This window comes from Heterocephalus glaber, unplaced genomic scaffold, assembly GCF_053883595.1.
Source record: "Heterocephalus glaber isolate CG9 unplaced genomic scaffold, H.glaber_assembly_v1.0 deba00001688, whole genome shotgun sequence".
Taxonomy (NCBI): Eukaryota; Metazoa; Chordata; class Mammalia; order Rodentia; family Bathyergidae; genus Heterocephalus; species Heterocephalus glaber.
The window spans coordinates 9,495,116-9,509,437 of record NW_028258413.1 but is presented as its reverse complement, the minus strand read 5'-3'; the positions used below and the strand labels follow the sequence as shown (position 1 = coordinate 9,509,437).

Genomic DNA, 14,322 nt, shown 5'->3' with positions numbered 1-14,322 from the left:
TGTCAGGTTTGAGTTTTAATTCTATGCCATCTTTACAGCGGAAATTGAAGCATAAAACCTCTGTGTTTATTCTCTGGAAGAATTTTTGTAAGACTGGCTTTATTTATTATTTTAACGCCTTGTTATCTTTCTGGTGACACTAACTCGGCTGGGGGTATTCTTTTAAGGAAGATAAATTACTGAGTTGATTTCCTCAGTATTTACAGGTCAACCAAAGTTTTGTATTTTTACTCGAGTCAGTTGTTGTAAGCTGTCTTTCCTACAAATCTGTTTATTTTATATCAATTTCCATAATTGCATAAAAAATTTTATGATCTTCACATATGAAACATAATTTTCAGCAGAATCTGCAGTGATTTCTTTTACTTATTTGTTTCTTTATTCTTGATCATGCATTTACCTTCTATCTGATTAATTATGAGTGCACAGTAATTATTCAGAACAACGGATTGAACTGTGACTATTCACACGTCCATACAACATACTCTGATTATATTCTCCCTTCCCTCCCCCAGTTCCCTTCCTGTTCTCTAAGTTTCCTTCTGTCAAGTTGTCTCTGCCCCCAGACTCCACAGGAGAGAGAAAGCATCTACAGAGTAAGAGTGGTGATGGTGAACACTCCTGCCTCACTCCTGATTTTACAGGAGGTGCTGTGGGGCTGGCGGTCGTCCGCGTGTCCTTCCCAGCCACGGAATGAGCATACAGGTTTGCCTTCCAAGGAAAGGGGCCAGTCCAGAGCTTTCAGGAGAATTTTGCTATGATTTCAGTGTGATGTATTTTTTTTGCTTGAACTAGTTTATGATAACAGGAAGCCAGTTTGTCCAACACAAATATTATCTGAACTCCTGAGATCTCCGCAGGCACCAAGGCTTCAATTGCAGCTCTGTTTGACCAACACCTCCCGGAACAGGCGTCCTCAGCCCCCTCATTATGAGAGCTCATTGACTGGTTCCAGAGCTGTTGGGGTATTAGTCTCCCTCCTGCTTCATAACACGGACAGACCCGGGGGCTCTGCCTATAGGCTACTCAAGACAATCAGCCACTTTTAACAATCACTGGATTAGGGAAGCAGCTACAGTGCTCCCTTTAAAGCTTCAAGTGGGGCCAGGATGTTATTTTTGGTACCGGGGATCGAACTTGGGACCCTGTGCTTTCGAGGCAGGTGGCGGAACCACTGAGCTAAATCTCCAGCCCCGGGCCAGGATGTGTATGTCGATCTAAACACAAAGCTCTCTGGCTCCCAAGGAACTGCCAAGGGTGGGAAGGGCGTGGGGAGATGTGCAGAGCCCTAGGACTGGCACGGACACTGAAAGGAATGGAGACGCGGCGCTGTTGGGAATCTGGGCTGGACACGCAGGAAAACTTCCAGAGTCAGGAAGCAGCAGGCTGGAACGTGTCAAGGGTCTGTCTCCCTGCTGGACTAGCTGCAGGAAGGGCGTGGCGGCCTCTCTCCCAGAGTGCACAAACTAGCCACCTGGACAGGGACCAGCAGGGGCGGGTGTGGGCGACTACACCAGAGTGTTGTTTAAAAAAGAAAGTTTCGCAAAACAATAGCCACGCCCAAAGAAAGAAAGAAAACTTCAGCTTTTCTGGCCACTCTGGGCCTCACTTTCCCGCAGGGTGAATTCGGTGGGTTTTAAACTGAAGAGCGTCCTCCTTGCTGCACAGGTGCACTCGACAAACGCTCTGCCCAGCCTGTGGGTACTGGGGATCCCCTGGTGAGGGCGAGCTCTGCCCCTGGGGTGCCGGGCGCTGCACGCACCCCGGGGCCTCCCAGCATCAAGCCCCACCCAGGCTCCCGCAGGGCTAGGGAAGGTCTGCCCCAGCCCGCCCAGCTGTCAGGGACAGGGTCCCTGCGCTCAGCCTCTGCACCCCCTTCTAACTCCAGAGATGCTGTCCCCGAGCTTCTCTGTCCTCCTCCCTTCTCTCTAGGCCCAGCCCCACAAACCTCTCGGAATTCCATACAACTTTACCACGCAGACAATGGAAAGAATGCTTTAGGGCCTGCTGCGCCCACGCCCGAGGCCTTCCCGGGGTCCTGGCGTGAAAATCCCGAAGGAGGAGCTGGCCGGGGGCGGGCAGCACCTGCGCACTTCTCCAGGAGGAGCGCAGGCCACCAGGGCAGAGGTGCAGACGCTGCTGCTGGGCAGCATGAGGGCTGCGACCTGAGGGGAGCACTCACACCTGCGGCCCAGCCCCACTGTTAGAGCCCCAGAGGATGAACGCTCTGTATGTCGTGCAGCAAACCCCAGCCAGAAGCAGGCCCCGGACTTGGCGGGGGCCGGGCTCTAGTCCTCTCTCCACTGCGCCAGGCGCTGGCTTGGCGTTGGGTCGTGACCCAGTATATTCAGTTTCTCTGGCAAAACTCCCCTTTCAAATGTAATGATCAGACAAATAACATATGGGTTTGGGGAGTTTTGTGTTTTTATTTGGCAAAGGCCAAATTTGTTACTGCTGTATCAGTTGCATAAATGGCATTTTGATTATTTACTCATCTATGAAATTTAAAAAACTTGAAAACAACTGGATTATCTGATGCCTTTACTTTTAAAGGATCAGAATAAAATTAATTACTCAAAGTATTCCAACTTTAGGATTGGAGATGTGAACTATGTAATTAATGTTGAAGTTTTATAGTTTTCCTTTTCTGCTTGTGAGTGTGGGATTAATACCCTCTAAAGGGTGCAGCATGACCTGGTGAATGACAGTGCACACAGCTAGAGGACAGCGCTTTTTTCTTGTGTGTATAAATGATTGCACACTTGCATTCGGATAACCATACCCTCCAGTGCCACTGGAGCAGTCACAATGGTCCAAGGAAGGCGTTTTCTGCGGTTAATTCAGAACAGGATGGCAGGTCAGCTTCCTCGAGCAAACTGCATGAGGTGAACCAACTAAGAATGTGTCTCAAAATGCCCTCACCACTTCTTCACTGTGTGGGCCAAGGACAAAAATAAACATTTCAGGGCCAGGAGTGATGGTGCATGTGTGTAATCCCAGCACTCCGGAGGCTGAGGCAGGAGGTCCACTATGAGTTTGAGGCCAACCTGGGCTACCTGGGCTACATAGTGAAGCCCTGTGTCAAAAAACAAAACAAAACAAAACAAAACTTCCCTCAAGGGAGTGAAGGGAAATCCAAGAACGCTTAGGTATTTTCAACTCTGCTGACTTTTGAAATGCAGTTCTTCAACTGAAAGCAAAGGCCGATTACAAAACATCATAGAGGAGCCCAAAGAAAGGTCCCCCAGGTGAGGTGGTACCTGATCCTAGGTGTTGAGGCTGTTAGCAGTATTGCCATTCTTTTTACTTTGGAAACCCATAGAATTTTAAACGTTAATTGATATAAAACTTGAACCAAATAAATTAAGCTGCTAGAAAATGAGAAGGAAAAAAGAAAAATAATGAAAAGCTCATTGATTCGGGTGGTTTAATTAATCTAATCCAATAGAGAGGTTGCTATTAAAAGTTTTAGTTAATTCCATCTCTTCTTTTCAAATCGGACTTGCGGGGAGAGACCCTGGGCTGGGAGGAGCCACTGTGCACCCTGGGAGAGCAGACAAAGCCCCATGCTGCCCTCACACTCGCCCGGCACCCGGAGGGCGATTTCACAGCTCATGCCACAAAAAAGGATTTCTTTTCCCACTTCAGTTAAAAATAAATCCAATGTGTGATACAAATGGTTTTCTGTGTGATTTTTGTAACTCAAGTATTATTTCAACACATGGCCATTTGGATGTGAACAGCCACACACACACACACACACACACACACACACACACACACAAACACACACACAGAGGAACTGTAACCAAAAGAAAAATGGTGGACAGAGGGCCTATTGGTTCTAAAATTTATGAAGTGCTTTTCTAGATATGAGTCAATTCTACCATTTAATGTTAGTTAATACAATATTTTAATACTGTAGTATGAGTTACACAGTATTTAAAAGTGGTTTTCTCGTTGTCACGTGGCACCAATACTATATCAACATAGATCCTTTTCCTCATTTTTAGATATAGAAACTGAGGCTAAGAAAGATTTGGTGTGTTGGCCAATTCTAGTATACCAGGAATCTGGACTTGTACTTAGTTTTCACATTAAGTCCACATTTTCTTCCACTAATATATTCCACCTCTGAGTGTAAGCAATGTTCAGTGCTTTATGACAGGTAATAATATTTGTGAGAGTTAACTGTTTTCAGACCGGAAGGTCAGAATTCTCATTAAATACAAATGATATTTTGCTTACTAATGTGAGTGGTGAGTTCACAGAGTAAGTTAAATAAATCTGAGAGACATTCTAGGGAACACATGAGTATGCATATATCAAATAGTGACTGCATATACTGTAATTAAAAGTACAATTTGGCAACAATGTTTCTAGTATAGTATCCACATCTATTGTGAGAACTCTCGTGTTTATATTTTAGTTTGTGCTTAACCTTCCAATTATTTAAACATTTGCTGATTCTGATTGGAGTCAACTTGGAAACAAAGCATTTTATCTAAGGGATGGAATATAATAACCTATAGAACTCTGACCTCCAAAACTCAACAAAATTCATACAGCATTTACCACATGCTGGACTCTATTACAGGAGCTCGAGGTGATCACCTCCCACGATATTCCAGTGTCCCTGTGGGGCAAGGACCATAGTCATAAAGGCAAGTAACTTGCTCAAAGTCACACAGCTGGAGTTTCAGCCTAGATGATCTGACTCCAGAAATGTAAGTATGACACTAAGTTATTAATTCAGTAATAGTTATTTCATTTTACTTTCTTTCCTTCTCCTCCAAGTACATTTAGAACCAAGTGCATTTTATTTCAAGCAACATAGCAATGGATAAGTAGATAAATGTCTATAACTCCTTCCGAACCATCTACTAGGAATAAATTGAATCCTAAGAAATCAATGTTGCCAGGTGCCCCTGTGGGAAACAGCAGTGGCTTCTGAATTACTCAAGTGAACATAGCCAGCCTTACTTGTTTTGATAAGAAGACTAGGCTTCCCAAAGAAGTGTCACTACTCTGGGAAGTAGCAAGTTGTGAGGATAGGTGCTGCAGAGCAGTGGCCCTGGTTTGATTTTAAGCCATACGACTTTAGCATGACTTCAGTCTTTCCATGCCTCTTTTCCCTCATCAGTAAAATGGGAATCATGCAGATTGCCTTGGTCTATTTTGATAGAAGCAATGTGGGCAAAAGCAACATGGGCCAAATGCCTGGCCTGATAAATGGCAGGTGTTTGTGTTTATAGAGACAAGATGCCCTTAGGTTAACCTGGACCAGATCTCATGGTTATTTCCCTTTTCTGGTCTTTGACATTATGAATGTAGGCTATGATTGATTAACCAGATTAAGAAGCAGTCCACACTTCAGTAAAATCAATGGCATTGACATTTTCCATCCCAGCTTCACAGCATCGTTCATCACCAAGTCTATGCAAAATGGCAAATGATTGCCTCAGAACAGTTTTGCTTAGAATATTGTCTAGTTTATTCAACAGAAGATTGAGCAACACCTGTTACTTTTTCAAGTAAAGGAGAGTAGTGCATATTAATTATAGTTCCAGAGAAACTGTAAACTTACTTATACACTATCATCCACACCAAAATGTTTCTACCAAGAAAAATAAAAGATCCAAAAGAGAAGGCAGGACTGAGATAGGGTGATTGTGTAAACAGTTTATAGAGGGACAGGATCTCAACAAAGGAGTAATGAATTAAAACACAGAAACTAGAGTGGAGTAGAAGAGAAACACATTTATTTGCTGACTCTTGTTTAAGAGCAGCCTTGTGGAATGCTAATGGCTCTCACTTCCAGCCCTGGCATCTGACAATGCCCAGCGGGATGCTGAAGCCTATGCTGGTGCTGGTGTCGGAATAGCTCCAGACAGAAAGCAAAACGTGTGCATTAAAGCGAGGTGGGTGCTGTCTGTCACACCTATGTGCACCTCATTGCCACCGCAATAGTTGGAGAGTACTGGGCCAGAACAGATGCAGGGGAGACAGGCAAGGTCTCCCTGGGCTATCCTCACTGGGTGGGTACTTCTACGTAAGAGACTAGTTGTGATTACCTCTGCTGGCCCAGAATTCTGCAAGATATGAAACCTCATTCAGGTTCAGAAAACTGTTTTTCTTAGGGTCCTCAACATCTGGGTACCATGTAGGGGGCTTCCTGGGTATAACTGACACCACTCATAGTTTTTGTGAGGATGCTGTGACTGTGGCTAACAGTCCTGAAAGGGCCCCATGTGCTGATGAGTTTCTGCTAATACCTGACAGGAATGTTTGGCCAAGCCCTGGAGGACTGTGGTGAGCATCAGAATTCAGAAGCAGGAAGGAGTCACCACACAGGAATTGAATGTCACCTAAATTCCTGCCTTGACATTCAATGTTTAGAAATGTGCATCTCAAATTGCTCTTCAAGATGAAAAGGAAGTTGGCAAGCAATCACTAAGAAAGAAAAGTAAGTAACTTGGATTATACAATCACTTACAAGTTAAAATATTTACCTGAAGTTGGAAAAGCATCTTCACCAATAAAGAGGAAAGGAGAGGCAATTATCTATTAAATTAAAAGCTTTCCGAAACCCTCAAATGTTCATCCTTGTTTCCGAACAATATTCTGAATAATTGCAGTTTGTTTCTGGCAACTATCATGAACCTCCTGAGAATAAGAATTCTATACTAATCACTTCTACTTTTAGTCAGGGATATTAAAAAGAGTAAGTGGAGAAATAATGTGTAAAAAATGGTTTGGGAACTAATTACTTATCCCACTAGGTTTGTTCCACTTTGATTTATTCTTTCTAAAGCAGATTACCCCTTTCAGATATGAGATATTAATGTGGGCTATGTGAAGCAGAAGTACTGAGAAAGACTACAATCATCTGCTCTGAACCAACCCATTCATGTTACTAAAATGACACATGAAGTACTCATGTGCAGTATTTACTTAACTTTCTTCCAACCTTTTTGTGAACTTTGCTTTTCAAAAGGGATGTTTTGTAGTTTTAAGAAGTTGCTTGAGAATATGCTATCCCTTTGAATTTCTAAATATAACAAAATCTCAAATTAAGTATTTGATATCCACAAAGGAGAAATAGAGCCAATTCTATTTAGATATTTTCCCTCTCAAGGATTGTTGTCACAGCAGTTTCTTTGCCAGATTTGTTGTAAATTACTGTTGTCTGAAACTAGGTTGTCCATCTGTTTTTATCATTTTCTCTGCTTCTTGGGTTTGAAAGCTGGCTGACCTTTGATAAGAAGCTCTCTCCTTATATCTGGTGCTACTTTCAGAGCCTGGAATCAAAACACTCCATTGCCTCTATGTTATACTATGCGATCCATACCTGTTCCTAGCCTTCCACAAGGACAAGGTAGTGACCTGATAAGTGATGGGAGGAAATTAAAGATGAACACGGGCAGACAATTATTTTAATCATTTATGCATTCAGATAATTATGTCCTAATTATGTTGTTAGTACTATTACCGAGAAAACAAACTGTAATAAACATGGCTCCTTCTTTCAAAGGATTTATACTCTGGTAGAGGAGATAAGACATTCACACAAATAAATAACTCTGATAGAAATGGAAAATAAGTGAAAATAGAGTTCGAAATACAGGCATCCAGAAGGGAAGGAAGTTGATTCACTTTGTTATTAGTGTTATGAGTTCGTTGGGTCCAAGACTAAAAAACAACCAACATCTTGCCTCATCTCCTTCATCTCCAGTGTGTTCGCACTGCCCACCGGACAATGGTAATCCACCATAGCCATCACAACTTGAGCGTCTTAGCAGAACTTTAAAATGACTGTGTCCAAAACCAAACACTGGTTCCCTCGGCCACCTCCTACCTTTCTTCACCTCTACCCCCAAGCCATTGGCCTAGTTCTAGGGTCCAAACAGCCCTTCTTTACATTTCGGATACCTTCCCTTTCATCACCAAATAAACAAAATGTAAAATGACACATTTTTTATTTCTTTAAAGCTTTTTTCAGTACCTTCTTTTCATTTTATTGACAGACTTTCCAACTTGCAATAGTGCTCAAACTAATTTCTTTAACTTCTGTCTCCCCTGACTTCCATAGTCTAATCTACGCAGTCTAACTCCAACAATCTATGTAAACAGTCTCCAAGAGTGTAACTATATACCACTGACAGATTGACTTTCCCAACTTACAGCCCCAGTCATGTAATTTCCGTGTTCAAAAACATGTACAGGCTCTAAACTAATTAACAATATCAGTTGATATTACTTTTATTTTTATTTTTGGTGATCTTGGGGTGTTAACCTGGAGCCTACACACATTAAGCATGTACTCTGCCACTGAGCCCAGCAATATGAATGGATATTTCTCATCCTGATATTCAATATCCCCCAATACTGTAACTCCAGCTTTATTTCCTATTATTTAACCATGTCCAACATGTGGCTTCCTTACATTTCTAGACTGGAATGCACTAATATTTCAGTGCTCACACTCAAGAGAATCTATTTGTCTTGAAACTCCAGATTTTCAAGCTTCAAAGCTCATCATCATTTATACTTGTCTAACATTCCTCGTTCCCAGAACAAGGCAGCCATGAACTTCCCAGACCATTCTTTATTCACCTCTTAAAGTCTACATTGCATCCTCCCTGTCCCACTTTCCAGGAAAAGATTTGTCATCCCGACCTCTGAACACCTGCAGTGCTTAGCATCGTGTTTGCTCAGAGTATGCTCAGTCAATTTTTGTTGGATGTGATTGAATATCCAGTCATTAATAAATGAATTTCTCCAAAAAATCAAATCACTTTTCATATACCAATAAAGTAGTGCCTATTCCTGCCTGCAAATGTCTACAACAATTTGATGTCTCCTGAAATCAATGTCACATTTACAAAGCAAATGGCACTGGAAGACTAAACACATATTGTTTCCAGGGCATGTTTTTTCTTAGCATCCTTCTTTATTTAAGTTCTCTCTGCCTGACAGGCAAAAGCTCATCAATCTTGATTTAAAAGCCTGAGGAGCTGAAAAGCCAGTGTAGGGGTCTGTTCAGTTTTAAACACAATTTAGAAAACCCAGTAAGGAATGACAGTTTCCTTTCAGGAGCCTTCCATACACATTTCAAAGAAACAGCTTTCCAAATTGGACATTGTAAAACATTATACCACCAACCGAGTAATAAATGTCATTCACTACCATGAGGAGATTTCCTTGATTTTGACAAAAAGCACAAAAGCCTATATTGTATTTTTTAAGTCTGAGTCTGACAAAAAACATCAGAAAGGAAAAGTGCTCAATTTTGCTAAAAGATTATTATTTAGAAATAAATTATTATGCAAAAAAGGCATAGATTTGCTGACAACCTGTGAATTTCCAGCAGAGGAAATGTCTCCCTCACACGCCTGGTAATCAACTGCTGATGAAATGTGTTAATCCCTCGGAGTTCAGGGAACACAAGAGGCACTCACATTTACGTGTTCCTGGTACAGGCGTTAAGGAAAGAACCTACCAGCTCATCTCAGGAAACGCTTCATTTCCTGTGCCAGTCTGGGAAGGAAACTTGAACCAGGCAGATCCAGGTGTGACAAAGTCACCCGGCGGATGGGAAATTCACCTCCCGCTCCTGCAGACATGCACGGATGGCTGCTTCACGCTCCTGGGCTGTAATTTCCTTTTCTAAGATGAGTGCAGCAGTTTGTATTTTTATTAGCATTACTTTTCACCCATACTGGCCTTAAGTTAACAAGTGGGCTTATTCGCAGAAGTTGAAGGAGACAGTTACATAACTGTCTCCCCCATTCAATGGGAAGCTCTTCCAGGGGCTGACAGTTCATTAGAAGACGGTGCTGGTGAAGAAAGACTAGGAGGCTGCTGTCTTCCCAAGATACCCGTAGTGGAAACCATCTGCCAGGCCCCTGTGACATCCTCATCGCCTTCAGACTCCCTCCAGCTGGGGTTCGGGACACCACCCTGCCCCATTCTGCTGTGTAAGGAAGCTGCGATGTAGAGGGATTCACCTAGGCTGCTCTCTGGCACCTATGGACCAGAATGGCCACCCGCTACCTGGAGCTTCTGAACCTAGAGGAACACATTGTCCCTTGTGAGTGGGTTTTGCAGGGTATGGGCTCTTATCAACCTTTGCCATGCAGACTGAGCAGCTCCTCGCCAGCTAGCCCCTTGATTTCTACAACACCTCGTAGACAGTCTCCATTTTAAAAGTCACAGTCTTAGTCTGGCCTCAAAACCTGGTGCACCCCAACCTCAGGGAACCCAAGTTGTGTGTGAACCAAGGGTAGATGATGTTGAAGTGTTTGGGGACCTGTCCTAAATTTATGGAGCTACTGTGAAAAATTACTGGGAAAGAGTTGCTCAAGGTGGTGTGTGCCTATTTTGTCCTACCATGTCGCTGGAAATTAGAATGTTTTTAGGAAGAAAACTTTTGAAAAGAACATAAACAACATAAAATTAGAACTGAGATTTTTTGGTTCCCCCTCAGGGCTTCTCAGAATAAAAAATCAATCTTTCCCATGGTATTCTTTTGTGATCGTTTGTACTTCGGTTCTCACACTTATTAAATCTGTCTTATATTATGATCACTTGTTTATTTTTCCCACTGTGGGCAAGGACAACATCTTACTTGTTTTTTTATTCCTTTCACTGCCACAGAGTGGGGGCCTAACATGTACTGATTAAATTTAATTTTTGAGTTTGAATAACTCAGGAAGGCTTAGAATTCAGATGCGATCATTTCTTGCACTTGATCATTTATATAGTCAGGGCTTATGTAGGATCACGTATATCCTTTACCTAAGTTTCTTACCCTGTAATCAATGGTAGGGCTTTTATGTCTACAAATTCCTGAAATGTTATCAAAATATGCTGTGTACATATTCAGATAAGAGCATATTTCTGCAACAAGTCTATAAACTGTAATCAAATGACTTTCTAATTAGCCACCCCACTGGACACTGAGATTTGTGTCCAGGACAGTTTCTCCCAACCTCCTGATCTCTCAGAGCCCCCAAATATTGGAGACCACAGCAGATGAGCAGGCAGGAGCAATGCACATTTCCATTACAAGCCATCAGCCCTGCACAACAATCTCATTATTTCTGGACTTCTGTCTAAAAGGAAGACATTTTTGAGAAAGAGTACTTTTTCAGCCAACATTCTATCCCCAGATTTCACTTTCTGAAAAGGGCCCTGTGAGTTTCCTGGGCCTCCATGATCCCACAGGAGGCTCAAGGCTGTTGCTCCAGTGGCCATTCCCTTAGGGGAGATGAAAAGGTCCCTCCATGGAGCTGTCCCCTTGCCCTCCAGCCTATTGCCCACGTGCTCAATCCACCAGTTTCAGAGCAAGCTCCCTGAAGGTAAACTGAGGCTAAAAGCCCCCTCAGAGTTGTTTGTCACATTCCCCATCACAAGGAAAAGAGAAAATGGTACCTGTGACATCGCCGTGGCAGAGGCCAGAGAGCAGGAGCAGGAGCGTGGTGGCCGCTGGAATTCGAGTCATGGTGTTGGGGGTCGCAAGGCTCCTCTGCAGCCGAGGCAGGGAAGGCTCCCTCCCGCCGAGGCCCTGCAGCAAGTGGAGAAGGTGTAGGGAGCCCCAGAGCCCCTGCCCGGCCCTACTTATTTTGGGGACTCTGATAAAGAACGGGAGGAAACACACGCACTCCCTCAGGGAGTTCAGCAGAGAGATTTATTGTTTCAGTCCCTTACAGGAACTCTTTTTTTTCCTCTCTCCTTTCCCTTGGCAGCCACTTGTGTTTTTGTTACTGCATTATTTTGTTCTTCTTCAACAAAAAGGTCAGGATGGGTTTTGGGCAGAAATGGAGCTTTCTTCTCGGGGGCACCAGGGAGCTTTCTAACTTTTGTTTTGAAAGAGCACGTTGGAGTGGTTTTTGGGACCTCATTAGGCAGCTACTCATTAGCTACTCAGTTTAGATAAAAAACAACAAGATGCCATAATGTCCCAAGAGCTCAACTTTAGAGCAGAATCCAGAAAGAATCTACTTGTCTCCTCTCTCTCCAACCCGAGAGGAGGCTGGTGCAGACCCCCGCAGACTGCTTTCTGGAGACAGGCAGAGCCTCGTTAGAGGTCACGCTGGCCTTAGGTACCTTGGGTAAGAAGCAGCTTCCTGTGGGCTGCAGAAAGCTTAGCCAAGTGTCGCTGGTAGAACAAAGCAAGGCTCTGGGGGTGTCCCCTGTTCGGGGGGAGGGCTGAGCCTTGATGAGGAGTGAGGACAATGGCTGTAAACCCTCATGGGCCAGGGGCTGGGGTTGGAATGAATTGCAGCAAACCAGCGGGGCAGGGAGAGGATTCCAGCAGGCGGGCAACCGTGCCCAGGGGCCTCTCCAGTGCTCATGATGACGGCTGCCACCTGGTCACAGCACCGCTCAGCCTTGGACACTGCCCTGGTAGGACGGTCCAGCCACCTTTCCCCAGTCACAGGCTGATGTCCACTCCCAGCCCTTCTGTGAGTCTCCAGAGATGGATGTGGGTGCATCAGCGGGGTCCACCCACCACATGCAGGAAACTACTCACGGTCGCCTTCCCTGTCGGGAGGAGGGCACCCTCCCCCAGGGCTGGACCTGCTGGGAGGACTCCGAGCAGAATGCCCAGAGCAACCACCTGCTCCCAGCACCTGGCACAGTTCCTTCAGCCTGAGACATGCCAGGCCTCAGAGGAGCTGTGCTTCTGCTCTGTGATGCCCAGGCTTCATCCTACCCTCTCCAGTGATTCTCTAAAGCAAGCCCCTGTGGGGTTGTGACCGGAAACACAAAGTGGCAGCATGTGTGGGGGAGGTCACAGGATTCCTCCGAAGTCATTCGAGCTTAGCTTGTGGAGCACCCCACACAGGAGGCCCCATTCCTTCTCCTCATGTCCCCTGATTCTGCAGGCATCAGCACACAGCATCACAAAAGACCCTGGTTATAGCCATTCCTACGGGGCCTGATGGCCTTGGGTCTCTGAACCCGGACTGCAGTGCATTTACTGGATCCCCAGTCCAGGACGGTTTCATCCTAAGTGTGTAGGCTACTCAAAGACGGGAGCTGTAGATGGAAAGGAGAAAGAATGGAGAAGACAGGGACATGAAGCAAATCCACATTAAAGTGGTTAAGGAAACAAAAAAGGAAAATGGAAGCAACAAAGACTGGTTAGCTTTGTCTTACTAGATCAGAAAGGATCCTTGAGGTAAAATATGTAATTAAAGCAATGATGATGTCCAGAAAACAGAGATCAATAGCACAGAAAGTATAGACATAAAATATACATTATATATTTATATAGAAGCTGAGGCTGAGAGCACCCGCATAGTTCTATAAATAAATATTTATATAATAGATACAAAATACCTATGTACCTAATATATACATATATTTTTCTTATTCTTTAGAAGATTAAGTGAGGGTCCAGAGGGTCTTTAAGACCGTATATTGAAACTAAAAGGAAAAACCAATAAACAAACACAAACACAAAACAATAACAAAGACTGAGGTTCACTTCCAGCATCTCGAGCTGGAGCGAGCACTCGGTGGGTTCCAGGCTGTCCGGGTTTTGTGTGAACCCTCTCATGCCAACGTGGCTCCCAGACTCATTCCAGGAATCAAGAAACTGCTGCAGGCTTCTTCCTTGTCTTCTCCTCTTCCAGGGTTGTGACTTTCAGCCCCATGCTGCCTCCAGGCAGCTGGGTTGGGCCGCACAACTGGGTGCTGTCTCCATGGGGGTCTGCAGGCCCGTGGGAGAATCGAGATGCTGGGTTCCTCACTCCACACCTGGCTCAGTCACAAGAGGCTGAGCTCCTACTCAGACTCCTCTGGCTGAACGCCATGTCTCAGGGCCAAAGCAGGACCCTGGGACTGGTTCTGGCCCAAGCTTTCAGCAGAGGTCAGTGTTTCACTCATGGACACTGCACTGAAGAACAGCCGGTCCTTCCCGTTCTCCATCCCCTCTCTCCATCCCATCAGGGTGGCAGCAGAGCAGCTTCCCACCTCCTCAGTTCTGTGCATGCCTTGAAGTCTGCAGGAGCAGCAATGAACAGCCATCATTGGAGCCACAGAGACTCGGTTTATTCCATTACTGAAGCCGAGCACCACCACCCATGGGTGCAGAATTCTGTCCCCTGCTCTTGATACCTTAATTGGGTGGCTTTCGGACAAACTGGTCCACTTTTCACTCGTCATCAGCCTCCTGCCCCAGAGAGCAGAACTTCTGTCTCAACCCCAGATCCCCACAGGTTAGCGTAGTGACTTCACAAAGCTCCCAACTCTGCCAGCGCGGCTGATGTCTCCGCTCCAATCCTGACTGGCCGAAGCTCTTGTATCTGG

At 44.7% G+C, this 14,322-nt stretch overlaps 1 protein-coding gene across 3 annotated transcripts in view; it reads right to left on the bottom strand.

The window, feature by feature from the left end:
• The window catches only part of Emcn (endomucin), an 84,502-nt gene extending 72,832 nt beyond the window's left edge, over nucleotides 1-11,670 (bottom strand). For 2 of the 3 annotated variants that reach the window (XM_021245410.2, XM_013066070.3), the window contains exon 1: nucleotides 11,437-11,649. In XM_021245410.2, coding sequence (XP_021101069.1) covers nucleotides 11,437-11,506 — 70 coding nt within the window. In that variant the 5' untranslated portion in view covers nucleotides 11,507-11,649. Of the gene's footprint in view, nucleotides 1-11,436 lie in introns of all 3 variants that reach the window. The other variant, XM_013066068.3, reaches the window with a different exon arrangement.
• Between the last annotated feature and the right edge of the window lie 2,652 nt (nucleotides 11,671-14,322).